This window comes from Musca domestica, unplaced genomic scaffold (genome assembly GCF_030504385.1).
Source record: "Musca domestica strain aabys unplaced genomic scaffold, Musca_domestica.polishedcontigs.V.1.1 20, whole genome shotgun sequence".
NCBI classification, from domain to species: Eukaryota; Metazoa; Arthropoda; class Insecta; order Diptera; family Muscidae; genus Musca; species Musca domestica.
This window is the reverse complement of record NW_026712250.1, coordinates 11,150,615-11,176,119: the sequence shown is the minus strand read 5'-3', so window position 1 is coordinate 11,176,119 and position 25,505 is coordinate 11,150,615. Positions and strand designations below refer to the sequence as shown.

At 36.0% G+C, this 25,505-nt stretch overlaps 1 protein-coding gene across 3 annotated transcripts; it reads right to left on the bottom strand.

The window, feature by feature from the left end:
- Positions 1-3,041: 3,041 nt before the first annotated feature.
- Positions 3,042-23,792, bottom strand: LOC101898560 (clathrin heavy chain). 3 transcript variants are annotated; one of them, XM_011296263.3, is made up of 8 exons: positions 23,635-23,792; positions 21,775-21,936; positions 12,148-12,355; positions 11,742-12,077; positions 7,694-11,659; positions 7,460-7,626; positions 4,221-4,307; positions 3,042-4,146 (listed from the first exon to the last, which is right to left on the bottom strand). In XM_011296263.3, the coding sequence occupies exons 2-8, from the start codon at positions 21,814-21,816 to the stop codon at positions 3,916-3,918; spliced, it is 5,037 nt and encodes a 1,678-aa protein (XP_011294565.1). In that variant the 5' UTR covers positions 21,817-21,936; positions 23,635-23,792; the 3' UTR covers positions 3,042-3,915. The 3 variants fall into 3 exon arrangements, with proteins under 3 accessions (XP_011294565.1, XP_005188552.1, XP_058978417.1); XM_005188495.4 differs by having other exon boundaries at positions 21,775-21,969; positions 23,635-23,779; XM_059122434.1 differs by having other exon boundaries at positions 21,775-22,025; positions 23,635-23,778.
- Positions 23,793-25,505: the final 1,713 nt, after the last annotated feature.

The following is a 25,505-nucleotide window of genomic DNA, read 5'->3' as shown; positions in this document are numbered from 1 at the left end:
TGCTACAAAATGGTATTTTGAAACAAAATTGAACCATTCTATAATCAAGCCTTATGCCATGTTTACGTTAGAACTTTTTGTAGGGTTAACCTACTTGGAGAGGATTTATTTGAAGTAAAAGTAATGGATATGACAATTTAAATCCAAATCCAGTGGGTTAACCCTCATATATATAAACGTACTATTACATTACTTATGAGGCTAATGTTTTTGTTTTTATATTCCTATATCCTCTAAAGGCTTCTGGCTTCTTCGTAAATGAACAAAGGAGCATAGGGCCAAGATCGAACTATGTCAAACTAAAACTCCTTTATTCCTCTACAAACAAGCCAGCCGATGACTTAAGCCAGTCAAAAAAAAAAAAAAACCTTTTATATATTCTCACCTTAAAAGGCGTGAAAATTACATAATAGGTCGGAAAAAAAATATCAATTACTTGCCAGCTGTATGCTTATATTTAAGGAAGAACTGCAAAATTTAAATTTTGCCAATTTTAATGGACATCAAATAAAAAATTGTACCATGAGAATAACCAAGCCCTTGAAGCTAAAATAGATAAAAGCTCAAATCGTGACTTTGGCGTTAAAATGCAACTCTGCCATTTTTGCCTGCACGAAATATTAAAATACAACACTATTGTCAGCTACAAGTGGCAACGGTGTTGTGTTTTCGCTCCGAAGTCACGACTAAAGCTTTAATCTGTGTTAAAGTGTGGGTAGATAAGCAGCTTGGAGTCTTCACATGCCATATTTTATGACATATCATAAAGGGATGCCAGTCGAATCCCGCCGTGGTTTTCCCCTATAATTTAACACAAATATGCCTAGCCAAATTGAAATGCTTCTTATGTATCCACACCTATTTTAATTCTGTTTCCGATAAAAATATTGTATTTTCATGGTGTGTGTAATTATAGTACCGCCGTCGTCTCAAAGACAAATTTTGTTATTTTGACATTTAATTTATGAACTACCTTACCCTATGTTTATGTCGCCGAAGTCACGACTAAAGCTTTGATCTATTTTAAGTAAATAAGCAGTTTGAGGTCTTCACATGACATATTTTGTGACATATCATAAAGAAATACTAGACTCGCACTCAATTTCCGCCGTCGTTTTTCCTTATAATTTGGAATTAATATGCCTTGCCATAATGCCAAGCTTTTTATGTACCCACACCTTCATTTATTTCTTTCCTAATAAAAAATATTGTATTTCCATGGTGTGTGTAATTATGGTTTCGCCATCATCACAAAGAAAAATGTTGGTATTTTGACATTTAATCCACGGACTACATTACCCTATATTTATGCATTCACAATCAAGCCAAATTAGATGAAGGTATTGTACAGTGTTTTCTGATGTGATTTGTGTTTTAATTTCATGATTAGATTCCAATTTTAAAAAAGACATGCAATTGGTGTACAAACATACAAATACTCACTTTGAATTTATCTATTTTCCAAAAAAAGGGAAGAATTAAAAAACAACAAACAATTGTTAATAAAATGTTAAACAAGTTAAAAATACAAAAAAAAAAACATAAAAATTTTGACAACCGTTATCGCATCTACCTGTATAGTTCGGAAAAGAGTTGCCATATTCAATTCACCTCTATTGTTTTACAATGCCTGATAAAATTTTTCCCTTTATGATATCGGAGAAAATTGGAAAACGGGTAGAATCTTGAAGGTTCTGGAACAGACCACCTGTATAATTATTTATTCGTTGTAAACGCCATGTCAGAATGAAGGCGCCATCCGTTATTTCATGTCACGCTACATCGCTAAAACAACAAACACAGGGTGACGGTTCGGTTCTGTCGACCCTGATTGTCTCTTTGTGAATGTCACTTGATAGCTAATGAAAATACCATGGTAGAAGAATACAGGTAGATGCATCAACGCTTGGGAACATTGATATGTCAACATTTTTAAGATGTTTTGTCAAAAATAAGTAGATTTTTTGATGTTTTCTTATACGACACCAATTGGAGATTGTTGTGGTGTGTATTTTTCAATAATTTATAAAAAATTTTGATAATTTTGCATTCAAAATTTACAATTTCAAAATTGGTTTGACAGTTCAAGCGTCTTCGTCGATGCGACTACCCGTATCCCATATAAAGGTGTAAGTACATAAGAAGGCTAGGCAAACTTTGTGACTTTTCATAAAGGGATTACATATCTGCACTAAAATCCTGCCGTCGTTTTCCATTATAATTTGACTTAAAGCTTTTTATACCATGTCTCTGATAACCGTCATATAAGAATTTCGACCTTTTGTGTGGGAGGTACCAGAAGGAGTGAATCGATATATCGCATATTCACATCAGACCTTGGGTTAACAAAATTGTTGGGACGTGTGAAATTTGAAGACAATCGGCCTCCTTATGTCACATTTTATAAAAGTTATAATTATTCAAAATTTTTACCCTTTGTGGGGGATGTACCAGAAGCAATGGACCTGCCCTAGCACTGATGCAAATAGTAGGATATGCAAAGTTTGCACAAAATCGGATTATCCTTTCTCATTCTGTGCAGTAAATTATTTTCTTTAAAAAAATTGACATTTTTGTGGGGGAGGTACCACAAGGAGTGGACCGATATTGTCAATCTCCGAACTCGATCTAAGTTTGACAATAAAATTACAATATTCCCTTCGAAAGTTATCGTTAGCACCAGCCAGCAGCAGGCAGACAGACGGACGGTCATTGCTAGATCGACTCCAAATCTCATGAAACGGATTTGGTCCAAAGACCTAGGGTCTAAAACCGTTATTTTGATGAGGCACCTTTTTGGCCGTATGAAATTGTATATACCCTCCTCTCTAGCCATATGGCTGGGGGTTTAAAAACTGGATCATCTACCTTCCTATTATTTATTTACCCAAAACACTTAATTTATTTCTAATCTAATCTAACCCAAAATGGAATACCAAAAAAAGAACCTTCCTTCTTCTCCCTGCAAAAATGAAATAAAATAAAATCATTATTATTTTTCGTTCGATTATATATAATAGAGCGTATATTTTTGTTGTAACTTTGTTTTTTTTTGTTGATGGAGCGGCATTACTAATTATTTTTTGTTTAAATTTTTTAATTAATTTTAAACTTATTTAAAGAGAATAAAAAGTAAAATAAAAAATTATAATAATATAATAAATGTATATTCTCAAACTATGTTCGTTTTGTTTTTTGTTGTTTTTTTTTTGTCTGTTTCTTCTCTAGATTAAATAATGTTTTGCATTCAATTCTCCAATGCCAGCCAACGTGGTGACGAGAGTCAACGACGAGATAAATTATAAATTTATTATTTTTTTGCGGTATTTGTAATGCAAACATAAATACAAATAAAAAAACGACGGGGAGGGGGAGGAGGAAATAAGGAAGAAAATCAAACAGTTATCAAAATATGTATATATATGCTAAATCCACAAACATAATCCAAAATGGAAGTTAAGACAAACAAACGGGGGAAAGAAACCAACATACATATATATATTTGTTTTAGTAAATTTCAAACAAAATCTTGAATTTTTTTGAGAAATTTTAAACATTTTTGTTTTGTAATAATGATGGTAGGTATGTGGTGTTGTGTGTAATATATATATGAGAGGTCTAGTGTTTGTTTAACTTTTGTTGGTTTTGGAATTGAACTTATATCTTGTGTGTTTTTTTTTTTGTAAAGAAAAAATTATAATATGCAATAATAATAGTAATAATAATTAATTATATTAAACATGGAATCTTGTTGTTGTTTTTTTTTTTTTTGTTTTATCGTTAACATTAATGATGTTTGTTGTGTTGATGTTTTTTGTTGTTGTTTTTGTTATTGTTATTTTAATTCGTGGTTCTTAAAAGTTGTTTGTTTGTTTTTGTTTTTTACACATAGTTTAACGAATGACAAAAAGGAGCCTACATTCCATAGCCGGGATAGGCCATGTTGGGCGCATAACCAGGCGCCTGTCCAGCAGTCGCATAACCTTGAGCATACTGTGGCGGTATACCCATACCAGGACCGGCTGTGATCATTAATTGAGGTTCCATGCTAATAATGTTTTTATGTTCGACAGTTTCGTCTTCCTTCTCTCGTCGCGCTTCGTTCTGTTCGAGTTTGTCCACTTTGGCGGTATATTCACGTATAACCTAGAAACGAGATTTGGAAAATTTCGTTATGATTACTTTAAAAAAAAAAACATTTAAGGGAATTTCCAACTCACTTGAATTAGATAAGGCATGGCAAAGTCCAGAATATTGTGTTTCCATGCTAATTCCATAATAACATCGGGTCTTAACAAGTCGTAACACTGAAAAAGAAAGCAAATGAAAATATAAGTATAAGAATAATGAGATTTGGATCTAGGTCAAGGCAACTTGGTATGGTAGAACACCAAGAGATAGGTCTTTGGACTACTGGAAGCTGATGACTTTTATAAAAAAAGAAGGTGTATTTTTTTTCAATAAGTTTGCAATTTTTCCAAGTCTTTTGGAAAGTTTAAACATAACATGTGGGACAAGAGTAATCCTCCTATCAGAAAATGCTATAAATTTTACGATTGGCCCCTAATGTCTTAATTACAGCTGAAAAAAACATCGGAATGTCTGTTTTTTGCTGTAATTAAGACATTAGGGGCCAATCGTAAAATTTATAGAATTTTTTTAAAGGAGGATTACTTTTGCTCCACCAAAGACCTGACAAAGGTTTTCTACTCGTATATACCCCCAGCCTTGAGTTATGATATTGAAACTGTTGGTCCTTTATGGGGAGGGTGTTTCGAAGCAACTGGACAATGTTGACCAATTCGTATCGGACCTAAGACTGATAAAAATATTACGTGCCGTGCTTATTTCGGATTTTAAGATCGTCTTGGTTATTTAAAACTTTGTGGGAGGTACCAGAAGGAATGGCCCGATCTGTACCATCTTTATAACAGATCTTGTGATGATGGAAATATTGAGATGTAGCAAGTCTGCATGGAATCGGATGATAATCATACGTTTTATGAACTTCATGAGTATTCAAAATTTTGACCTTTTGTGGGGGAGATACCAGAAGGAGTGGACCGATAATTCCCATCTTCATACCAGACTTTGGGTTTATAAAAATATTGTGATGTGTGTAATTTGAAGAGAACTAGATGCTTATTTCGTATTTTATAATTGTTTTGGTTATTAAAACTTCGACCCTTTGTGGGGGAGGTACCAGAAGGATTGGTTCGATCTCTACCATCTTCATAACAGATTTTGTGTTGATGGAAATATTGAGATGTGCCAAGTCTGAATGGAATCGAATGTCAATTTCGTGTTTTATGAGCTTCATGGATAATCAAATGTTGATTCTTTGTGTGGGAGGTACCAGAAGGAGTGGTCCGATATATACACCATTTTCACACCAGACCTTGGGTTAATAAAAACAATGTGAATGTGTGAAATTTGAAGAGAACCAAATGATTATTTCGAATTTTATGATCGTTTTGGTTATTTAAAACATCGACCCTTTGTGGGGGAGGTACCAGAAGAATTGGTCCGATCTCTACTATCCTTACAACAGATCTTGTGTTGATAGAAATATTGAGATGTACCAAGTCTGAATGGAATCGGATGTCAATTTCGGGTTTTATGAGCTTCATGGATATTCAAAATTTTGACCCTTTGTGGGGGAGGTACCAGAAGGAATGGCCCGACCTCTACCATTTTTATAACACATCTTGTGTTTTTGGGTATATTGAGATGTACCACGTCCGAATAGAATCGAATGTCAATTTCGTGTTTTATGGGCTTCATAGATATTCAAATGTTGACCATTTGTGGGGAAGGTACCAGAAGGAGTGGACCGGTATATTCCATTTTTACACCACTCCTTAGGTTAATAAAAATATTGTGATGTGCGTAATTTGAAGAGAACCAAATGATTATTTCGAATTTTATGATCGTTTTGGTTATTTAAAACTTCGACCCTTTGTGGGGGAGGTGCCTGAAGAAATGGTCCGATCTCTACTATCTTCATAACAGATCTTGTGTTGATGGAAATATTGAGATGTACCAAGTCTGAATGAAATCGGATGTCAATTTCGTGTTTTATGAGCTTCATGGATACTCAAAAGTTTGACCCTTTGTGGGGGAGGTACCAGAAGAAGTGGACCGATGTATTCCATCTTCACACCAGACCTTGGATTAATAAAAATATTGTGATGTGTGTAATTTGAAGACAATCGGACACTTACATCACATTTTATAAGAGTTATAATTATTCAAAATTTTGACCCATTGTGGGGGAGGTACTTAAAGGAGTGGTCTGATATTGTTCACTTTCACACCTGACCTAGCACTGATGCAAATATTAAGATTCGCAAAGTTGGAGCAAAATCGGATTATCCTTTCTCTTAACGTGCATTAAATTATTTTCTTTGAAAATATTGCGATTTTGTGTGGGAGGTACCAGAAGGAGTGGGGCGATATTGCCCATCTCCGAACTCGATCTAAGTTTGACAATAATATTACGATGTACCAAGTTGGGATCAAATCGGATACTCCCTTCGAGAGTTATCGTGCGCACCAACCAGACAGACAAACGGACGGACATCGTTAGATCGACTCCAAATGTCCTGAAATGGATTTGATCCAAAGAGACCTAAGGTCTAAACCCGTTATTTCGATGAGGCACGTTTTGACCGTATCAAATATATATATATATATATATATATATATATATATATATATATATATATATATATATATATATATATATATATATATATATATATATATATATATATATATATATATATATATATATATATACCCTCTCTTCAGCCAGGAAGGGTATAACTAGCCATATGGCTGAGGGTATAAAAATGTGATCAAACCGGTCAGAAGTTGTTTTCTAGAAACTTGCAATTGCAACCATTGGAAGGCCAGCTTTCTAAAAAGTACAAAATTCAGAGAACTCATTTTTCTTTAGAATATACCCTGAACAATAAAAGCTCAAATTCCCCAAACTGAGAAAATTTTTAGAAAAAAAAATTTGGGAAAAAAATGTTCCAAAATTTTTGAAATTCATACAATTTTGTTTTATGGGAGGTAAACCCTCATCGATTGGGTTCAAGATATTACCCAACCATTGAGAACACGAAATTCTCAATTTATGCCATGTTTGAGGTTATGTTGAAGGGTCAAACATGGGAAAAACTGGAATCCTAGGTCCAAATGTTGTGGCGTGAGACTTCCTGATCAAAAAGAATTCAAATTTTTATAACTTGACCAAAATTTTCTGATAACTTCCCCTTCTTCTTCTGGATATCTAGAATACACATTTTTCCATTTGCACTTCCATTCCAAATGTCACTCCATTACTTACAAATGCACCCAATTCATTCCTTTTTTAAATACTGCGCAGCTTGGGGAATACAAAAAACCAACATTGTCCAGAATCCCCCCCCAAACCCCCATCATTACTTACTTGGAATAAACAGGCAGCAAAACAGTCGTACGCATTACGTTCGAGGAACCAGGCCAGCAGTTCTTCGGCAATCTCTTGTTTACCCGATTCGGCGGCATATTCCATAGCATCCTTGTACAGGCGATCCTTTTTACACAATTCAACTGATTGTTTCCAGCGGTTGTTGCCTGAAAAAAAAACATACTTTTTAAATCCCAGTCTCTTCTTTCTCCAGAGGGAGATCAGTCCCCTTACCTTTATACAGATAAGCAGCAATACGTCTAAATTCAGTTAATTCATGTTTCTCCAATTTCTGGGCCAATGCAATCGTATCGAAATTATCGAAACCATCAATCGAATTCCTCAAGCCCTGATAATCTTCCTCCTCAATCAGCAGACCGTTCAGTGCCTCATTAATGGCCTTATTGTTGAGCGATTGTACGGAACGCAAATAGGGTTTGACCAGGGCCAAATGTCCGGTCTTGCCAAAGAACGATACGGCCCGTGTGTGATCCATGCGAGGTGCCAATACCAACAGAATGTCATTGAGTAACAGTGGTTTATAGTCCAAATAGAATTGAATTGCCTTGTAGTAGAGCTCGATGTTGGCAACCTTTGTGATAATATCTTTGAAGTGACCTTCACGCCAGGCTTCGGTGGGATGTGCCATCATAGCCAGAACAGCGTTATCGTACTCCTCGTATTTATCATAAAGGAATACCAACTCAGACCAAAGGTGAGCCGATTCGGCTGCTCTCAAAACCTTGGGAATATTCACACGAGACCAGAACAATTCTAAATGTTCGCGCATTTTCGATGGCTTGAATTTCGAATACAAAATAGCCAATTCGGTGAACATGCCCATGTGGGCACGTTCCAGACCCAAGGCGGATTCGAGTAGGGCTATGAGTTCCTCAAAGTAGCCACGATCCTGATAGTAGTTGATCAAGTCCTCCAGTTCGTCGGCATGGACGACAATGTGTAGACCGCACATTTGAGCCAGACGGAATTCTTCGGCATCGACACAGGCGAAACACACTTCCTTCCAGGTGCGTGTGGAATTGGCTTTGCGGGCTGAGTCAACGGCCCCCTGGAACTCTTTCAGATAGACCAGTGTAATGGCCAATCGGGCAAAGTTGCTGACATTGTTGTAGAGCAGTTTGGCAGCATCGTACATGCCATCGTTGAAACATCTGTCACCGATCTTTTGGATGTCGGCATGATTGGGCCCAGAAATGAATTCCTCCAAATCGGCCAGACGACCTGTGCGGGCATAGGCGTAGATCAATTCACTTTCAATGTATGATTCGCGGGCCTTCTTGCGGGCCATTTGCAAGTAACGCACCAAATCTTCCCACGAATCGGACTGGGAGGCCACAGACACCACATCCATATAGGCACTGGGATCATCGGCCTTGATGTACGAATCGATGGCTTCCTTGACCAAACCCTTGTCCAATTGGGCCTTGGCCAGTTGCGACCAAACGGCAGGCTCATTACATCTTTCGGCAAATTCATAGGCCCGCTCCAAATTGTTGACCTGTTCAATCAAAACCTGAATGGCCGAGGTATTGACATCGAATTTCTTGAAGATGGCAAAGGCTTCTTCGTACAGCTGATTCGAGATAGCAATGTTGGCTATGTCGGGGGCATCATAGTTGTCCAAACGATTAATATAGTCCATGACACGGGTGCGATCAGCCTTGATGGCCGTCAAAATCAAAAGATTTTGCAAATTACGATGATCGGAAAATACTGACGAGTCCAAAATAATCTTCTCCAACAATTCGATGAGTTCATTTGGCAAATCGGCGGTCATAAAGGCCTTGACGGTAACAGAAATGTCATCGGGATCTTGAGTTTCGGAGAGGGCGGTCTGCACCACTTGATCGATAAGTTGGCGTTTGTAGGGATTCGATTCGGCCAAGACCTCGGCCCACAATTCAGCATCACGTCTGCGCACCAGATAACGGGCCTCACTCTTGAACAGCGAGTTTTCATTGCAGACTGCAATCAATTCACGATCGCATTGGCCGCGCTCATAGGCCACACAGGCCAAGTGGGGATCACGTTTTTCACAGTAACGACCCACAACACGGCTGTCGTAGTATTGGTTCTCCTTCAAGAAACGTTCGGGATTGTTATTCGAATCAATGTAGATTTTGGCCAAGGCATTGTGGGTGGCAGGTTCAATGCATCCCTCATGGACACGGGACTCCAACCAGGGCAACAACAGCTTCAGGCGATTACGTTTCTCAACCTCTTCCACCAATTCATCGGTGGAGAATTGTCCCTTAACGACCAAAATCAAATTCTTAATGATGTCCTCCGAACAATCCACATCGAGCAGACCACCCACAACTACAGGCAATCGGGATGGATTCACCTTCTGCACATAGATCTCAATATACTTTTGCAAATTGTTGCGATACAAATACAAGACCAAATCATGGACAAAATCGAAACGATCACAAACAATAATCAAGGGCAATTGATCGCTCAGTTTGGCCTCCTTGAGGAAATTCTTCACACGCTCAGCATTGTAGCAATTCGATTCACGACAAATACGTTCGACTTCTTTGATTTGGTTGGTCTTACAGGCCGCCTGGATATACTTGAAGTGCACCTCGGGATCTTGGGAGTAATTTACAATGGAACCCAGGAAATAGAACAAACCCTCATAGGATTTAAAGCTTTCGAAGAGGTCAATCAAAGCTTTGGTGGTCAATTGTTCGTGATATTTGGTAGCGATTTGAACACAAATTTGTAGATTTTGCCTAATGTTGGCGGTCAACATGGCCTTGAGGCATTCCAAGGAATCCTCAACGGACAGGGTGCCAAAGAAGCCAACCAACCAGTCGGCATTCAAGAGATGGGTGTGCACCACGGCACGCTTGATGTCATACAAATCGGTGTAGTGTTCCAATGCACGCTGCAACAAACCGGCCTTCTCACACAATTGGGCAATGTGGGCCCTGTCGTAGTGGGTGAACATGGCATTACCCAAAATGGCATCAGCCACCTGCGGGGCAGAAATCAAATTCATTTCCAGCAGACGTGTCTGCAAGGCTCCCTCATTGGGACGATTGTGTTTGAGAGCATCCAACAAAAAGGCTGTGCACTGCTGCACCATTGAGTGTTCCATGAAAATGTCAACGATTTGATTGATATCAGCCAATGGCTCTTCCTCGGCCACCAACATTGTGGCAAAGCCGGCACCCTGTTCTGGATTGGTGCGCATCACAGAACGCAAGAGGAATATATAGTCAGGGGTATAGTTCACCTTTTTGGCATATAATACTATCTTTTGGAACTGGCCAGTTTCGGCGAAACATTGTATGACCTTATTGGGTACATTGGCCCTCAGATAAATGGACAGGGCCAAGGTGAGATCTGATGTTTTGACCAAATCACCCAATTCCTCGCTGCATTCCAGTTTCTCCTCCTTTAGCCATTTCTCGCAAAGTTGCTTCTTGCCTTGCAACAATACCGGACGACACAATTCCAGGGATTCATATTTATTCAATTTACCCTGATCCAAGAGGATGCCAAAATATTGCAATAGAGGGGGTGTGGTGGAACCAGCAGGAGTTTGTACCTGTTGGAAACGCTGTATGGTTTGGGGTGTTCTCAAAATACCCTTTGGTGCCAGGGCAGCCACCTTGGCAGCTTCGGCATATTGTCCAGCCGTAAAAAGTTTATTGAATTTTCGCACAAACAACTCCTCGGCACCGGACAAATTATTGCGCACAGCCATGCGTAGGGCCAAATCGGGATTTTGTAATACCGTATTGATGTAGGGTATAATTTGTTCCTCGTCCACCGTGACCGACAACACTTGGCCCTTGCGATTGACACCAATAATACCACCACTCGACTCATGTGGGGCCGTAACAAAAATCGTATCGGCCGATATGCGATTCATGTAGATGCAGGTGCCGGTTTCCATGTCATAAAGATGAATATAACCATATTTGGTAATCAAATAGATGGTATCATATTTAGAGGAAACTTGCATTGCTACCGGAAAATCACTTTGCGCCTCGGGTGGGAAGAATACATCCACCGATTTCTTGACAAACGGCTGATTGCCGGTTGGGGGAGCGCCAACTTCAATGATGTGCAATTTGCCACCGGTAGCAGTGCGTACGGCAAAGCAGAACAATGTTGAAGGTTCCTTGTTGCCCTCCATTTTGAACGAGGCAAAAGCGGCGGCATGTCCTGGAGGAGAAAACAAAAACAATGCAACATTAATTTATGGCATTTTTTTGAACCTATCACACAAAAGAAAAAAATAACCTACCTTCAATAGCCTGTGACACCTTACGCTCGACCGAATACAATTGCATAGCACCAGCCACACGATTTGGCAAGGCCGAAATACCCACCAACAGCAGCCATTGTTGATTGGGATTGCAACGATAGTTGATGATTTGGCAACCATTTAATGAGGAATGTCTATCGAACATTTTATGGGGCGTCGAATCACCCTCCATGGACCAGTGATACACCGAGGTCTCTGTCACCAAAGCCAGTGTATTCAAGGATATCCATTTCCAAAAGACTACGTCTTCGGTCATGGTATGGGCCTTCATTTTCGATTTCATTTCGATGTTGAAAATTTGCAAAGTTTTTTGCGCTGCAATGAAATTTTTGCGATAGTTATGTAACATGTTTGATCATGTTTTCCAAATATTCATGTTTCGTACCTTTGAGTGCAATGACTTTGCTAGCTGGATTCATGATGGCCGAATCGGCTGAAATTGGACGTCTTGTCGGATTGTTTGTGTCATTCATATCGATGATGACCACTTGTGCGGTATCATTGACCTTTTCACGCACACAAATAAATTTGTCCGACTCCATGGTGAGAGTACTGAACGATATCGAATTGATATTAATACCGACATTTGTGAGCTGGAAAAGAAATAAAAGGAGAGAAAAAATAAAAGATTAGAAAATGAATATTTTTCATGAAAGTTGTACAGATTTTTTTGGGGGTCTTTCTCGATTTTTATAAAATTATATGGGGAAGTGAACTTAAAAAAGAATAAGTTAGCGGCGGAGTTTTTATTAACAAAATGCATCTAGAAAATTTATCGAAAGTTTTTTTTTCTAAAAATGTATCGACAAATTTTCTCCACATCGAAAAAATCCCCCTATAGAAAAGTTGCTATCGATAACCACCGAAAAGTAGTTTTCGGTAACTTTTCTGTATAAAAAAATTGTTATCGACAATTTTTCTCTATTGAAAAGTTGTTAACGACAATTTTTCTCTTTAGAAAAGTTGTTATCGACAATTTTTCTCTTTAGAAAAATTGTTATCGACTATTTTTCTCTTTAGAAAAATTGTTATCGACAATTTTTCTCTTTAGAAAAATTGTTATCGATAATTTTTCTCTTTAGAAAAATTGTTATCGATAATTTTTCTCTATAAAAAGTTTTTATCGATAACTTCTTTATAGAAAAATTGTTATCGACAATTTTTCTCTTTGGAAAAATAGTTATCGACAATTTTTCTCTTTAGAAAAATAGATATCGACAATTTTTCCCTTTAGAAAAATTGTTATTGACAATTTTTCTCCATAGAAAAGTTGTTATCGACAACTTTTCTCCATAGAAAAGTTGTTATCGACAACTTTTCTCCATAGAAAAGTTGTTATCGACAACTTTTCTCCATAGAAAAGTTGTTATCGACAACTTTTCTCCATAGAAAAGTTGTTATCGACAACTTTTCTCCATAGAAAAGTTGTTATCGACAACTTTTCTCCATAGAAAAGTTGTTATCGACAACTTTTCTCCATAGAAAAGTTGTTATCGACAACTTTTCTCCATAGAAAAGTTGTTATCGACAACTTTTCTCCATAGAAAAGTTGTTATCGAAAATATTTCTCTTTGGAAAAATTGTTATCGAAAATATTTCTCTTTGGAAAAATTGTTATCGACAATTTTTCTCTTTGGAAAAATTGTTATCGACAATTTTTCTCTTTGGAAAAATTGTTATCGAAAATTTTTCTCTTTGGAAAAATTGTTATCGACAATTTTTCTCTTCGGAAAAGTTGTTATCGACAACTTTTCTCCATAGAAAAGTTGTTATGGACAACTTTTCTCCATAGAAAAGTTGTTATCAATAACTGTTCTCCATAGGAAATATGCTATCGATAACTATTCTCCATAGGAAATATGCTATCGTGATTTTTCTCAAAAGAAAAGTTGATATCGAGAACTTTTCCACATACAAAAATTGTTATCGATAACTTTTCTCTATGGAAAACTTGTTATCGATCATTTTTCTCTATAGCAAAATTGTTATCGATAAATTTCCTCTATAGAAAAATTGTTATCGACAACTTATAACTATAGTACAGATTTTATCGAAAAAAATTCTCTATAGAAAAGATGTTATCGATAAATGTTCTACCTAGATAAGTTGTTATTGAGGGCCTTTCTCTCGAAAAAAGTTTTTATCGAAGACTTTTTCTCAACCGAAAGGTTGTTATCAACAACTTTTAACTAAAAAACTTTTTATCGACAACATATATCAATAGAAAAGTTGTTATCGATAATTTTTTTCTTGTTGAAAATATCAAATTGCTCAAAAAACTTATTATTTATGGCATGGTTTTCCAATAATTCTATCTACACACCCCAGTGTAACATTTTTATTTGCCCCAGGGCGAAAAGTCATTCATCATTAGACATGTTTTGTTTCTATAATTAGGCCTCAAAAAATTATTTTAATTGGCCTACAATAAATATATGCTTTTATTAGAATAGAAGATAAGAAACGAAACAACAATGATCGCAGATAACTAGTCGAAATGCATTTTATTTTCCTCTCTAAACGATTTGAAAACAGTTCAAGGTCAAGATTGTTTATAATTGGGGAAAAATAGACTTTATTTTCAAAATGAAAAGAAATTTGTTTAGAATATTTTACTCAGAGGAAAAATAAGTATTCGGCTATTGGGTTTTTGTGAAAATTTCAATTCAAATCTGTAGATTTTTTAACAAGTGAGTGATGCCTCGCGTTTATTTGGCTGATAAGGCAAAAAAATCAAAAAAAAAAGAAAAAGAACTCAAACAAAAGCAATTAGTACCACCCCGTCTCCATCAGTACCAGTCAGCCAGCCAGTCAGGCAATATAACCAGTATTTTTTTATCAATGCAAAATTTGCAAGGGGCATCGTTTTAATAGATTGAAGAAACAACCGAAAAAAAATGCCAAACGGCACATGACTGATGGTGATGATGTTACCCTAGCACAAAAGTGCAATAAACTTCTTGCGTTAATAAAATTACTTATAAAGAAATAAAGATTTGAAGAAACAAAGCAAACTCAATTTAACAATTTGTACAAAGAAAAATAAATAAAAGAGATTAACACAAAGAGAATTTGAATTTAATTAAAATGCAATGAAATTGGGTGCCTGGAACCAGTTAGTTTTTTGGAAATTAATTTGATTCTATTTTTTTGTCTTAATTTTCCTCAAATATGATAACAATTCTGGATAGGAAAATCGACTGGGAGGAATATGGAACTATAGACCATTATGCATTTTTCAAATCCCGACTCGTTTCCCCTTTCTCACAAGCCTACAGGAACAATAACACCCGTCCCATGATTTTATTAACTTCTAAAGGTTCTAAATAATATTGAATTTCTTTAAAAATGGCTTGAATTAAATTTTAAGAATTTTCATTTTTCTCACCATAATTTTGGGTCACACAAAGGATGTGTGGAAGTGTTAGACATATTTCCTTTTATGTGTTTCTTTCTGTATTCTTTTTCGCACATAATTTTCATTGTGTATTTATTATCCGTGTCATTGCCATTGTAATTTTTTTTACAAAAGCTGGCGACAGCTTGCTTTTTGCCTTTGCTTATCGCCACAGCAGCATGCGTTGTTATTCACATTTTATTCTCGCACACAATGTTATTAATCGAGAAGAGATTTTTCATTTGTCTTTTCAAGAAAGAAAATCACAAGAAAAAACAAAAAGAAAATATCACGGTGGCGCCTGAATTTCTAAACTATTGTTGGTGATTTTATTTCTTCCTTGTCTTAAAATCTATTTTATCAAAGAGTGAAAAAAGGAGAAGGAAAACAAACTGCCTATAAGGCAAACGCCATATAAAAGATTTATTTTTAGATTACCAGTGACGATTGTTATTTTGAAAAACAGGAATGCAATGGGGCAATGTGTTGGGGGTTCAAGGTTATCGGTTTTTGTTTTTGGCAAAGAAAATTTGTAAAATTTTAATGCGCCAATAGATTTTTGAATGAAAAAATTCTGTAAGGTAATTTAAAAATCGGGTTAAGGGTAGGGAGAAAACAAAAAAACTTGGAAAAAATGATGTGTCCCAAGTTAGAAAGGCTCCAAGAAAGGACATTAAGAAAACCAGAGAAATAAGCTCAAATGTTGTGCGAGTCTGAATATATGATAGCCAAGATCACTCTGTACTCCTCCACATTCTACCACTGTAACTTATCGTAAGGTTTTAGACGACAAAGTTCATATAGGCTCTAGGAATCAAAGGGAAAATGTATAGAGTAAATATCTATGTTATAAGGGTTGGGGCTGCATCGACAATAGAAAATGCGATGGAACCAGAACGAATAGCCAAGGCGTCTACGGAGGGGCCTGCTCTACCCAGTCATCGGTCTCAAAGGTAGGCCCAAAAACATAGCCGCCAAAGGCTATATTTGTGGAGAAGCCCAATAAACTCAAAGATCGATGAAAAACATAAACTTTTATGGACGATAGAGATGCTATTTCAACTTCTGGTTACACAATTGTCGGGAAGAAGGGATATAGGAAGGGTTCATTGATCACGGCTTCGGAGATGCCTAGAAGTAGAATCCATGTGAAACCAAAATCACATGGAAGGCAGGAGACAAAATACAGAGAAAGCGATGAGATCGCAAAAAATCAAATCTAACAGGTTTATATATAGCTTCCATTTCAATTCCCTCCAATTTGATGTAAATGATACACAAATCATGCTATGTTTGTCCAATTAGGGTGAATTTTGGATAATACGATAAAGCTCCGATCAGAGTAATATCTGTCAAAAGTTAGCTTCCATCGCCGATGTACTGGAAAAAATTAACTTTTTTATATAAAATGTACCAGAAATACCAAAAAATAAACAATTTTATACGTTCTATGATCCCAAATATAAGGATAACACTATTTGATATTTAAGCCTTCTTAAAGTCATAATATGCACTCTAACTACCGTGCTCCAAACATAAGTTCCATCCGATAGTGTCCTCCACTTACTGGTTTGGATTCACTTTCTTCTATTTTTGCCAGTAAATTACTTATTTTCTTCTGCTCTTTTAGTTATTCAATGACAATAACTTTCTTTTAAAATAGTTAAAAATCTGTTATCCAATTTGTGAATTTCATTGTGGAAGCAGCCATTTCCACATTTCTTAATGACTTTGCTTGAAAATATATAAATTTCTACGTCTATTTCCACCTTTTAACAACCAATTTACACAAGTGCTCTCTCTCCAGACACCCGACAAGAGAGCACATTTTTCTCACCTTCTTGTTCTCCCAATAGTCTCGCTTACTAGCCAGCCCGGTCTCTTTTTCTTATTACAATTTCCTTTTCCATACGATATTTTTTTTATCGTTCAAGTGCTAATTAACTTTATAAAGCCGGCTTTTGTTTTTGTGGTGTTTTTTCGTCTTATTCTCAAATACTTATTTTCTACTGTCATTCCGTACGTAATACCTATATGCAATAACAACGTAACAACAGTGTATTAGTCAGCAGCAGTCAAAAGTCTCAGTTACAATCATTGATTGAGAAGAGAGCTGCTGCTCATACACATTATTTTTGTCATTGTCTCTATGTGAATCGTGATTTGCTTGCTTGCTTGCTTGCTCTATGCATGGCTCAGTGACAGACGGTGTCTTCTTTAACCTCAATGTGTAGTGTTGCTGTTGTTGTTAAACGTGTGTTACGACGATACGCTCTTTTTTTAATTCAATTGAAGTAAAACTGGTTTTAAAGGCATGAAGAAAACAATGAAAATAATAAAATAAAAAAAAGGAAAAAGTTAAGCAAATGAGTTGTGTGTTAGAAAACAAGAAAAAAAAACAACAAATGTAATTACCATGAATGACAGAATAAGCATTAAAGTACACACACACACACAAACACTTAATCACCCACAATTTGCTTTTGTTTCTTTCTCTTTTTCTTCTAATAACGGAACCGACCGCCGTTTTATTTGACGCAACATTAAAGCGGCTTTATTCATATCACAATTTCAATGGATAAAGTATGAATTATGAACGAAAAAAGGAAAGAAAAGACAAAAGAAAACAAACATATTAAACCTAATTCATGTGTGCATTTGAGTTTACACTGTTATTACGCACTGTAGTTATAGTATAGTATATAGAAAAAAGGTTACATTTGAAAAATGAAAACATATATGGTCACCTCTTAAACACCCTTTATTGGAAGAATAAGTAGAACAAAAAAGACACCGGAAAAAATGTGAAAAAGGTCAATTATTATATACGTTTTTATCCTAGAGATGAGCTTTTCAAGAAATAAAACACAGAAGTTGCTAATTCATATTAGCAATAAATCTCGATGGGCCATTACGGAAAGGAAAATATGGTCTCGCAGAAACTCTTTTTTTGCCAAAAAAACGTAGACTATTTTATATTAAAAAAATTAAAAAAAGACACCTTGTTCCTTTTTTTAGAACAACTCTTCTTTGAAAATGTCTTTATGAGCACTTCGTCTGTTGTGAGACATAGATGCCCAAAAACTGTCCTGGAAATGAAGCAGGTGACCTATTCATGGAAAAATAATGTATGTGAAGCTTTTAGTTTTGTAAAAAGATAGTCTCTCAGACTTCAATGGGAAAATCTCTGGGTTGCCTGTGAGAATATTCTTCGATTATCTATAAGAGTACCCTGGGACTTATTCCAGAAGGTTTCAGTGACGGTATTGGAATTCTTCATATCCCATTTTCCAACCTCGCCAAAAACTTCTTTGGTGTAGGTAAGTAAAATTGGACATATCTATGTGTATAACTCTAAAGACCAGAAAAATTTCGTTCCAGGAACAATCAAATCAATCACCTAGAGAAAATTTAATTCTTCCTCTTTTCTCTTGTTCTCAAGGAGCAGGTTTCAAAAACATACACACCCAGACTCCTTGGAAAACCTCCAAGGAAATTTCATCATTGTTTAAAGGAAAATTCGTAGAAAATCCTGATAGCAACAATATTCCTGTTGCTCAGTAATAGAACACCATATTGGCAATATTATTTTAGGAGGAGGAGGGAGAAAGGAAGATGTAGGAAAGAACCCGATAAATGCATTGTTGTGTAGACATGTAAATAATATCGAAAAAAAAGAAAAACATCATGAATGACAAGCTGTGTCTTTATATTCATTCAGCAGACAACAACAATAGTTAGGTATTTTGATACAAAACTGGCTGCATGTCATCAATCTGCCTAACTTGTCTAACGGTTATTGCTCTACATAAAAATGACGCATGCGCTAAATTTTTTTTTTGCCAATGGGACACATATTCTGTTTTGCCTTTAAATTGGGTTCCCTACACCAAACTTAAGTTGGACAAAACAACAATGATTATCTTAATGCCTTTTCTTCATATTCTTTTTTCTAATTTTTGTTGTTTTTGTCAAGTTGTCCACTAAAGTAAAACAACGGTGTCATAATCTCCAAAGACCATTCATGTTTTCAAAATCCACTTCCTCCTCTCATCTTTGCTTTGTTACTTACTACCTTCAAAAAAAATTAGATATGAGTCTGAAGTAGGGACATTGTTGTTATTGCTTTAAGTTCCCGTACTTTTATCAGTTGGTGAAAATGTTCAACGCACTTTCTTCGCCTTAGCTATGAATAGCTGTAGTTTTTTATGGTCTACTTTCAATTAATATTAATTGACAAGTGAGAGGAGCCTATCTTTGTAGATTAGACACGAATGACCAACATTGCCGGAGGAGGGGATAGTATTATAATAGAACAGTGGGGAGTGCTTGGGTGCTAATGCCCTTATTTAGTATTCGAACCATTTAAATCACTGGATGCTTTGCAAGCTATGTAATCGAATCAATAATTTTACATGCGTATGCTATGAAATTAGATAATTTAATTAGTTGGAGGAAATTAAAAACATGAAAATAATTTCCGAACCTTAAAAATTTGAGGAAGATGGACTAGGGGGATAAGTCATTATGTGTGTGTAAATTATGCAGATTTGAACCATATATCTACCAAATATCGAGGTCAGGGTCTAATAAGATTTCAAAGCATCAAATTATAGCCACAAAAAACGAGTAGATAGTTTATAAATTTGAAAATTAGAATTGAAAATTTGCTAAACAATTGGGAATACCGTCATTTGGGGGACATTCCCAAAACTGGACCTATATTGAAATCTCCTGCGTTGATGGAAATATCGAGATGTGTCCAGTCTGAAATGAATCGGATGTTAGGGTTAATAAAAATATTGTGATGTGTAAAATTTGAGGAGAACCGGAAGCTTATTTCGGATTTTATGATCGTTTTTGTTAATCAAAATTTTCACCCTTTGTGGGGAGGTACCAGAAGAAATGTACCGATCTCCACCATCTTCACACCAGACTTTGAGTTAATAAAAATATTGTGATTTGTGTAATTTGAAGAGAACCGGAGGCTTATTTCGGATTTTATGATCGTTTTGGTTATTTAAAATGTTAACCCTTTGTGGGGAAGGTACCAGAAGAAATGGTCGGAACTCTACCATCTTTATAACAGATCTTGTATTGATGGAAATATTGAGATGTATCAAGTCTGAATGGAATCCGACGTTATTTTCACGATTTATGAGCTTTATGGATACTTAGAATTTTGACCCTTTGTGGGGGTGGTACCAGAAGAAATGTCCCGATCTCTACCATCTTCACACCAGATCTAGGATGAGTAAAAATATTGTGATGTGTGTAATTTGAAGAGAACCGGATGCTTATTTTGGATTCTAGGATCGTTTTGGTTATTCAAAATATTGACCCTTTGTGGGGAAGGTACCAGAAGGAATGGTCCGACCTCTACCATCTATATTACAGATCTTACGTTGATGGAAATATTGAGATGTGTCACGTCTGAAAAGAATCGGATGTTAATTTCGTGTTTTATGAGCTTCGGATGTGGGGGAGGTACCAAAAGAAGTGGACCGATATATCCAATTTTCACACCAGGCCTTGGGTTAATAACTAATAGTGTTATGCGTGTAATTTGAAGACAATTGCACTCATACATCACATTTTATAAGAGTTATAATTATTCCAAATTTTGACCCTTTGTGGGGGAGGTACCTGATAGAGTGGACCATTATTGTCCATTTTCGACCTGACCTAGCAATGATGCAAATATTAAGATTTGCAAAGTTTGACGAAAATCGGATTATCACTTTTCTTTCAGTGCAGTAAATTATGTTCTTTGAAAATGTTGATATTTTGTGGGGGAGGTACCAGGAGGAGTGTACCGATATTGACCATCTCCGAACTCGATCTAAGTTTGTCTATGTGTTTTCAAGTTTTGTTTCAATTCCATAGAAGTTTGGAGTCTGACTTCGAGTAGCTAGGTACCAAAACCCTTTCAAGATTCGTTTTCCTATGTTTTGACCCCTGGCATTATACTTTAAATTAGAGGTTTTTAATGTATCACCATCTAATGATAACAATCTAGATATGGCAAATTTCTTTGTTTTCTCCAAAAAAAAAAAAATAAGCAAAAACCTCCTCCATTTTTTTTTGTGGGGTTGTGAAAGCCACACACCATTCAAAATTAAAGGAAACGCCGACTGATATTCACTAAAGCATGACTCATGCATGTCAAACAGACTTTGTTTTTGCTTTTGTATGAGCGATAATGTATGAATGCTGGTTGGATGGATGAGTGACTGACTGGCAGACTGGCTGGCTGGCTGTTGCTGGTACGAGCTTGACGACTAACTCTTTGCAATGCTGAGTTGGATCTACAACAGAAAATTCATTAAACCAAGTATACATTGCTTTTATACAATTGTAAATCACAGAACATTTTTAACTTCACCACCAAAATGCAGATAACATTGGCAACAAGTTGTTGCTGTTTGAGTTATTTTATTTGTCGATGGCGGCGGAAGAAGAGCAACTGATAAAACATTATATAGGGGTGTTGAACTAAATGGAGAATTTCTAATGATATGAACAACTAAAACAGAGAAAAATACCCAAAAACATATGGTACATTTTAAGGGAATTGTTAGCTGAAATTTCAATTCAAATTTCATAAAAACTTACCTGTAAATGCTCCTGAAAGCGTATGGGTAGAATTTGAGTCATTTTGTGCACCTTTTGCTGCTGCTACTCTTGCGCTTCTTCTTGGTTAATGTTGCACGGACACTATGGTTTTTTTATTATTATTTCTTTAGCACTTTTGTTCGTTTCTGTTGTCTTGTTTTGCTGAAAGATGACGTTTTCATAAAAAATGCAACACTGCAAAGGTATGTTCAATTGTTTGTTTACTAGTTCTCCTCTCTCTCACACTCACTCTATACAATGAGTTGGTGGTATTGGTTTATTTTATTGTGTTTTGTTGGTGGTTATGTTGTAATGACAAAAAATATAGAAGAAAATCAGTGATGACACAAAAAAGAAGTCGTAATTACGTGTACACGACGACCGACCGACCAAACAACTAACGAACGATGAACTAACTGATATTATGCTCTAACTCTCTTTTTGGCTAGTTAAATCAATGGCCTGGCTGGTTTTCTCTCTCACACTACTCACACTCCCTCTTTTACTGACAATACACAGTTAACAACACTTGGTGAGTGTTCTTTTGTTATTGTATTTTACTTTTTTTTCACTGGGTTTTGATTGATTTTATTTAATTTTTTGTTGGTAGGTATAATTTTTTTAGTGAGCCACACAGGTGAAATTTACGGTTTCATTGGAATTGTTATTTTATTTTGTTTGCAATGCACACATACGCTCACAGCCACCATAAAATAAGGCAAAGAATTTGTGAATGGAAATTAACAAAATGAAAGGAAACTGAGAAAAAAGTAATTGTGAAAGAAAAATTATTAAATTAAAATAATCCCATCACTAAAGAAAGGGGCGGATGTTAAGAGAAATTCAACTTCCTGAAAACGCCTCTTAATTTTCTCAAAAATAATTAAACTGGGCTTTATTTATAATAATTGGCCAAATATTTTAACAAAAATGAATTTCATTTCCAAATTACATCGATTTTTTCACAAAATTATTTATTACACACTGCACACACACATAAAATCTCTACCAACCGATTATTGCCGCTTATGTGTAAAGAACTCTAAAAAATGACTGTCGTTTTTCTACATTTGACAGTTGAAGGCAGAGAAAAAAGACGTAGTGGTGAATTTCAGTGACAATTTGACATTAGGTAGAAAACAAACAAAAACTTGGGGGTCTGGTGGAAATGTCAAAAGTAAATAACTGAGAAAAAATGAAGGGAATGTACAGCAAATACTTTAAAATAAATTTAAAATACGTAATCTCACTGAAAAGTCCGGCTTATATTTAAATTAATACAGGAGTAGTAAATAAAGTTAAATATTGTCGCAATTTGGGATTCTTAATTCACCACGCTTAATCATACTCACGGTAAAAAAGCCGAATTACACACTCCGAGAACATATATTTTTATTGCCTGTTTTTATTTGACTATTAATTAACTTTACTTTATTATTTATTTCTTTTTATTGCACATAAAGTTTAATTATTTCAGCTAAAGATAAAAACAATACCCCAAAAATGTATGCCACATAAACAAATCTCACAGCAAGTCGAAACGAAAAAACATGAAAAAGAACAACACAAACCGCCCACTTTTTCTCCACAAACAGTCAGCACACATATATTCCTGTTCTTCTCACCAACGACACACTCATATGCCACCACACTAACAAGAAAGAGACAACCACTCTCAACAATCACATCATACACACAATACCACCAATTCCCTTTTGGCTTATGTGCATTAACACTTAATTGCACTCATTTCATGAGAATTCAGATTTTTTTCTCATTGAAAAAATATTCCTTTCTTTTCACCGGCCTTTTCTCACGTTGTATGTTAGCAATTCGTGTGAATTTTAATGAATTTATTACCCTTTGCGTTTGAAAAACGTTTTTCTAATATTTTCACAAGCGTTTCGATTGTTTTTCCAGCAGAATTTCTTTAATTTTACTTCGAAACGCGTAAAAACATCTCGATCGAAAAATTTGTGTGAAAAATGTTGTGTTGTAAAGTTGACAAGTATGCGAGTACTTTGGGGAGAGTTCGGTAGTCAGTATTCAGAAGGTTGCCACATGAGGGTACTTTTGAAGGGGATACTTTAATGATGACGGAAGTTTAACATACATTTTGCGACAAAGTGAGACTCCATTCAGAAGTACAAAGGGGAATAGTTTATGGGAAACTCACTTTTTTGGCGAAAAAAGTTTTGAAAGTCTGAGTGGTAGATTATACCACTTATCAACATTTGGCTTTAGAGCGGTTACAGTGTGATTTCAGAGGGAACTAATATATGGGAGGCATATCCAATTCTGAATCGATTTTCACTAAGTTTGACGAAGACATTTTAATTTTTTATAGCAAATGACAATTCTATAGAATGGATGATACCACTTCGAGAAGAATTAGGCATAAGTTGAGTTTAGGGGCTTTGCTTGGATTGACCTGAAATTTTTACCGCAGGTAGGTATTAGTAACCTGATTACGGCAATATAATTTTTTTGTGGGGGAAATACCCGGTTACCCGGTTATTCGACCCAAAATTTCGGATACAACATCCGGTTTATATCCGGTTCTACGTAACCGATGTCAATAAAATGGGTATCATTTGAAAGCTTATGAAAATACCTATCCAACAAGTGGTCATATGACGGGGTTGCTGGGTTGCCGGTTTCGGAGAAATTTAGGAAAATGTGCATTTTTGTATGAGTAATTTTTGAAAAACCCATAAAAACTCGAAAATGGACCCATTATAGGGTCTTAAAATCTATACACAATATTATAGCTAACACTATTGCCTTTCCAAAATGGTGTCACATGTGTTGATATCTTTGGTAGTTCCGAAGATATTGACTTTTAAAGTCGTTACTTATGAAAGCAGTTTGAGTGAACCCAAGTTTTGTGTCGGGTTTAACGTTCTTGTTAATCTGCTTTGTTTTTAATTTGGTGTTGTTAGAATATTATGGATCGCGTAGTCGGTGTTGGACATATCCCAGAGGAGAAAATCTTAAGCCCCGGCCGAAGGCCGGCTGCTTACAAAAATTACAATTTTTAGAAAAACTATGGATCGCGTAGCCGGTGTTGGACATACCCCAGAGGAGAAAATCTTAAGCCCCGGCCGAAGGCCGGCTACTTTCGAAAACTACAGTTTTTAGGAAACTATTGATCGCGTAGCCGGTGTTGGACATACCCCAGAGGAGAAAATCTTAAGCCCCGGCCGAAGGCCGGCTACTTACAAAAATTACAATTTTTAGAAAAACTATGGATCGCGTAGCTGGTGTTGGACATACCCTAGAGGAGAAAATCTTAAGCCCCGGCCGAAGGCCGGCTACTTACAAAAATTACAATTTTTAGAAAAACTATGGATCGCGTAGCCGGTGTTGGACATACCCTAGAGGAGAAAATCTTAAGCCCCGGCCGAAGGCCGGCTACTTACAAAATGTACAATTTTTAGAAAAACTATGGATCGCGTAGCCGGTGTTGGACATACCCCAGAAGAGAAAATCTTAAGCCCCGGCCGAAGGCCGGTTGCTTAAAAAAGCTATAAAGGTCAAAGTCAAATGCATCTAGACTGGAGAAAAATATAATTTAATGAATTCTATCTCTTATATCCACGGAACCACAAAAGATATCAACACATATGACACCATTTTGGAAAGGCAATAGTGTTAGCTATAATATAGTGTATAGATTTTAAGACCCTATAATGGGTCCATTTTCGAGTTTTTATAGGTTTTTCAAAAAG

What these genes read in the sequence shown, in the direction of transcription:
- LOC101898560 (XM_011296263.3), bottom strand. Translation starts at nt 21,816, where the DNA reads ATGACTCAAATTCTACCCATACGCTTTCAGGAGCATTTACAG. An exon ending in CAAAGTCATTGCACTCAAAG is followed by an intron (nt 12,078 to 12,147) that starts GTACGAAACATG and finishes ATTTCATTGCAG; the next exon opens with CGCAAAAAACTTTGCAAATT. An exon ending in TGCTGCTTATCTGTATAAAG is followed by an intron (nt 7,627 to 7,693) that starts GTAAGGGGACTG and finishes TTTTTTTTTCAG; the next exon opens with GCAACAACCGCTGGAAACAA.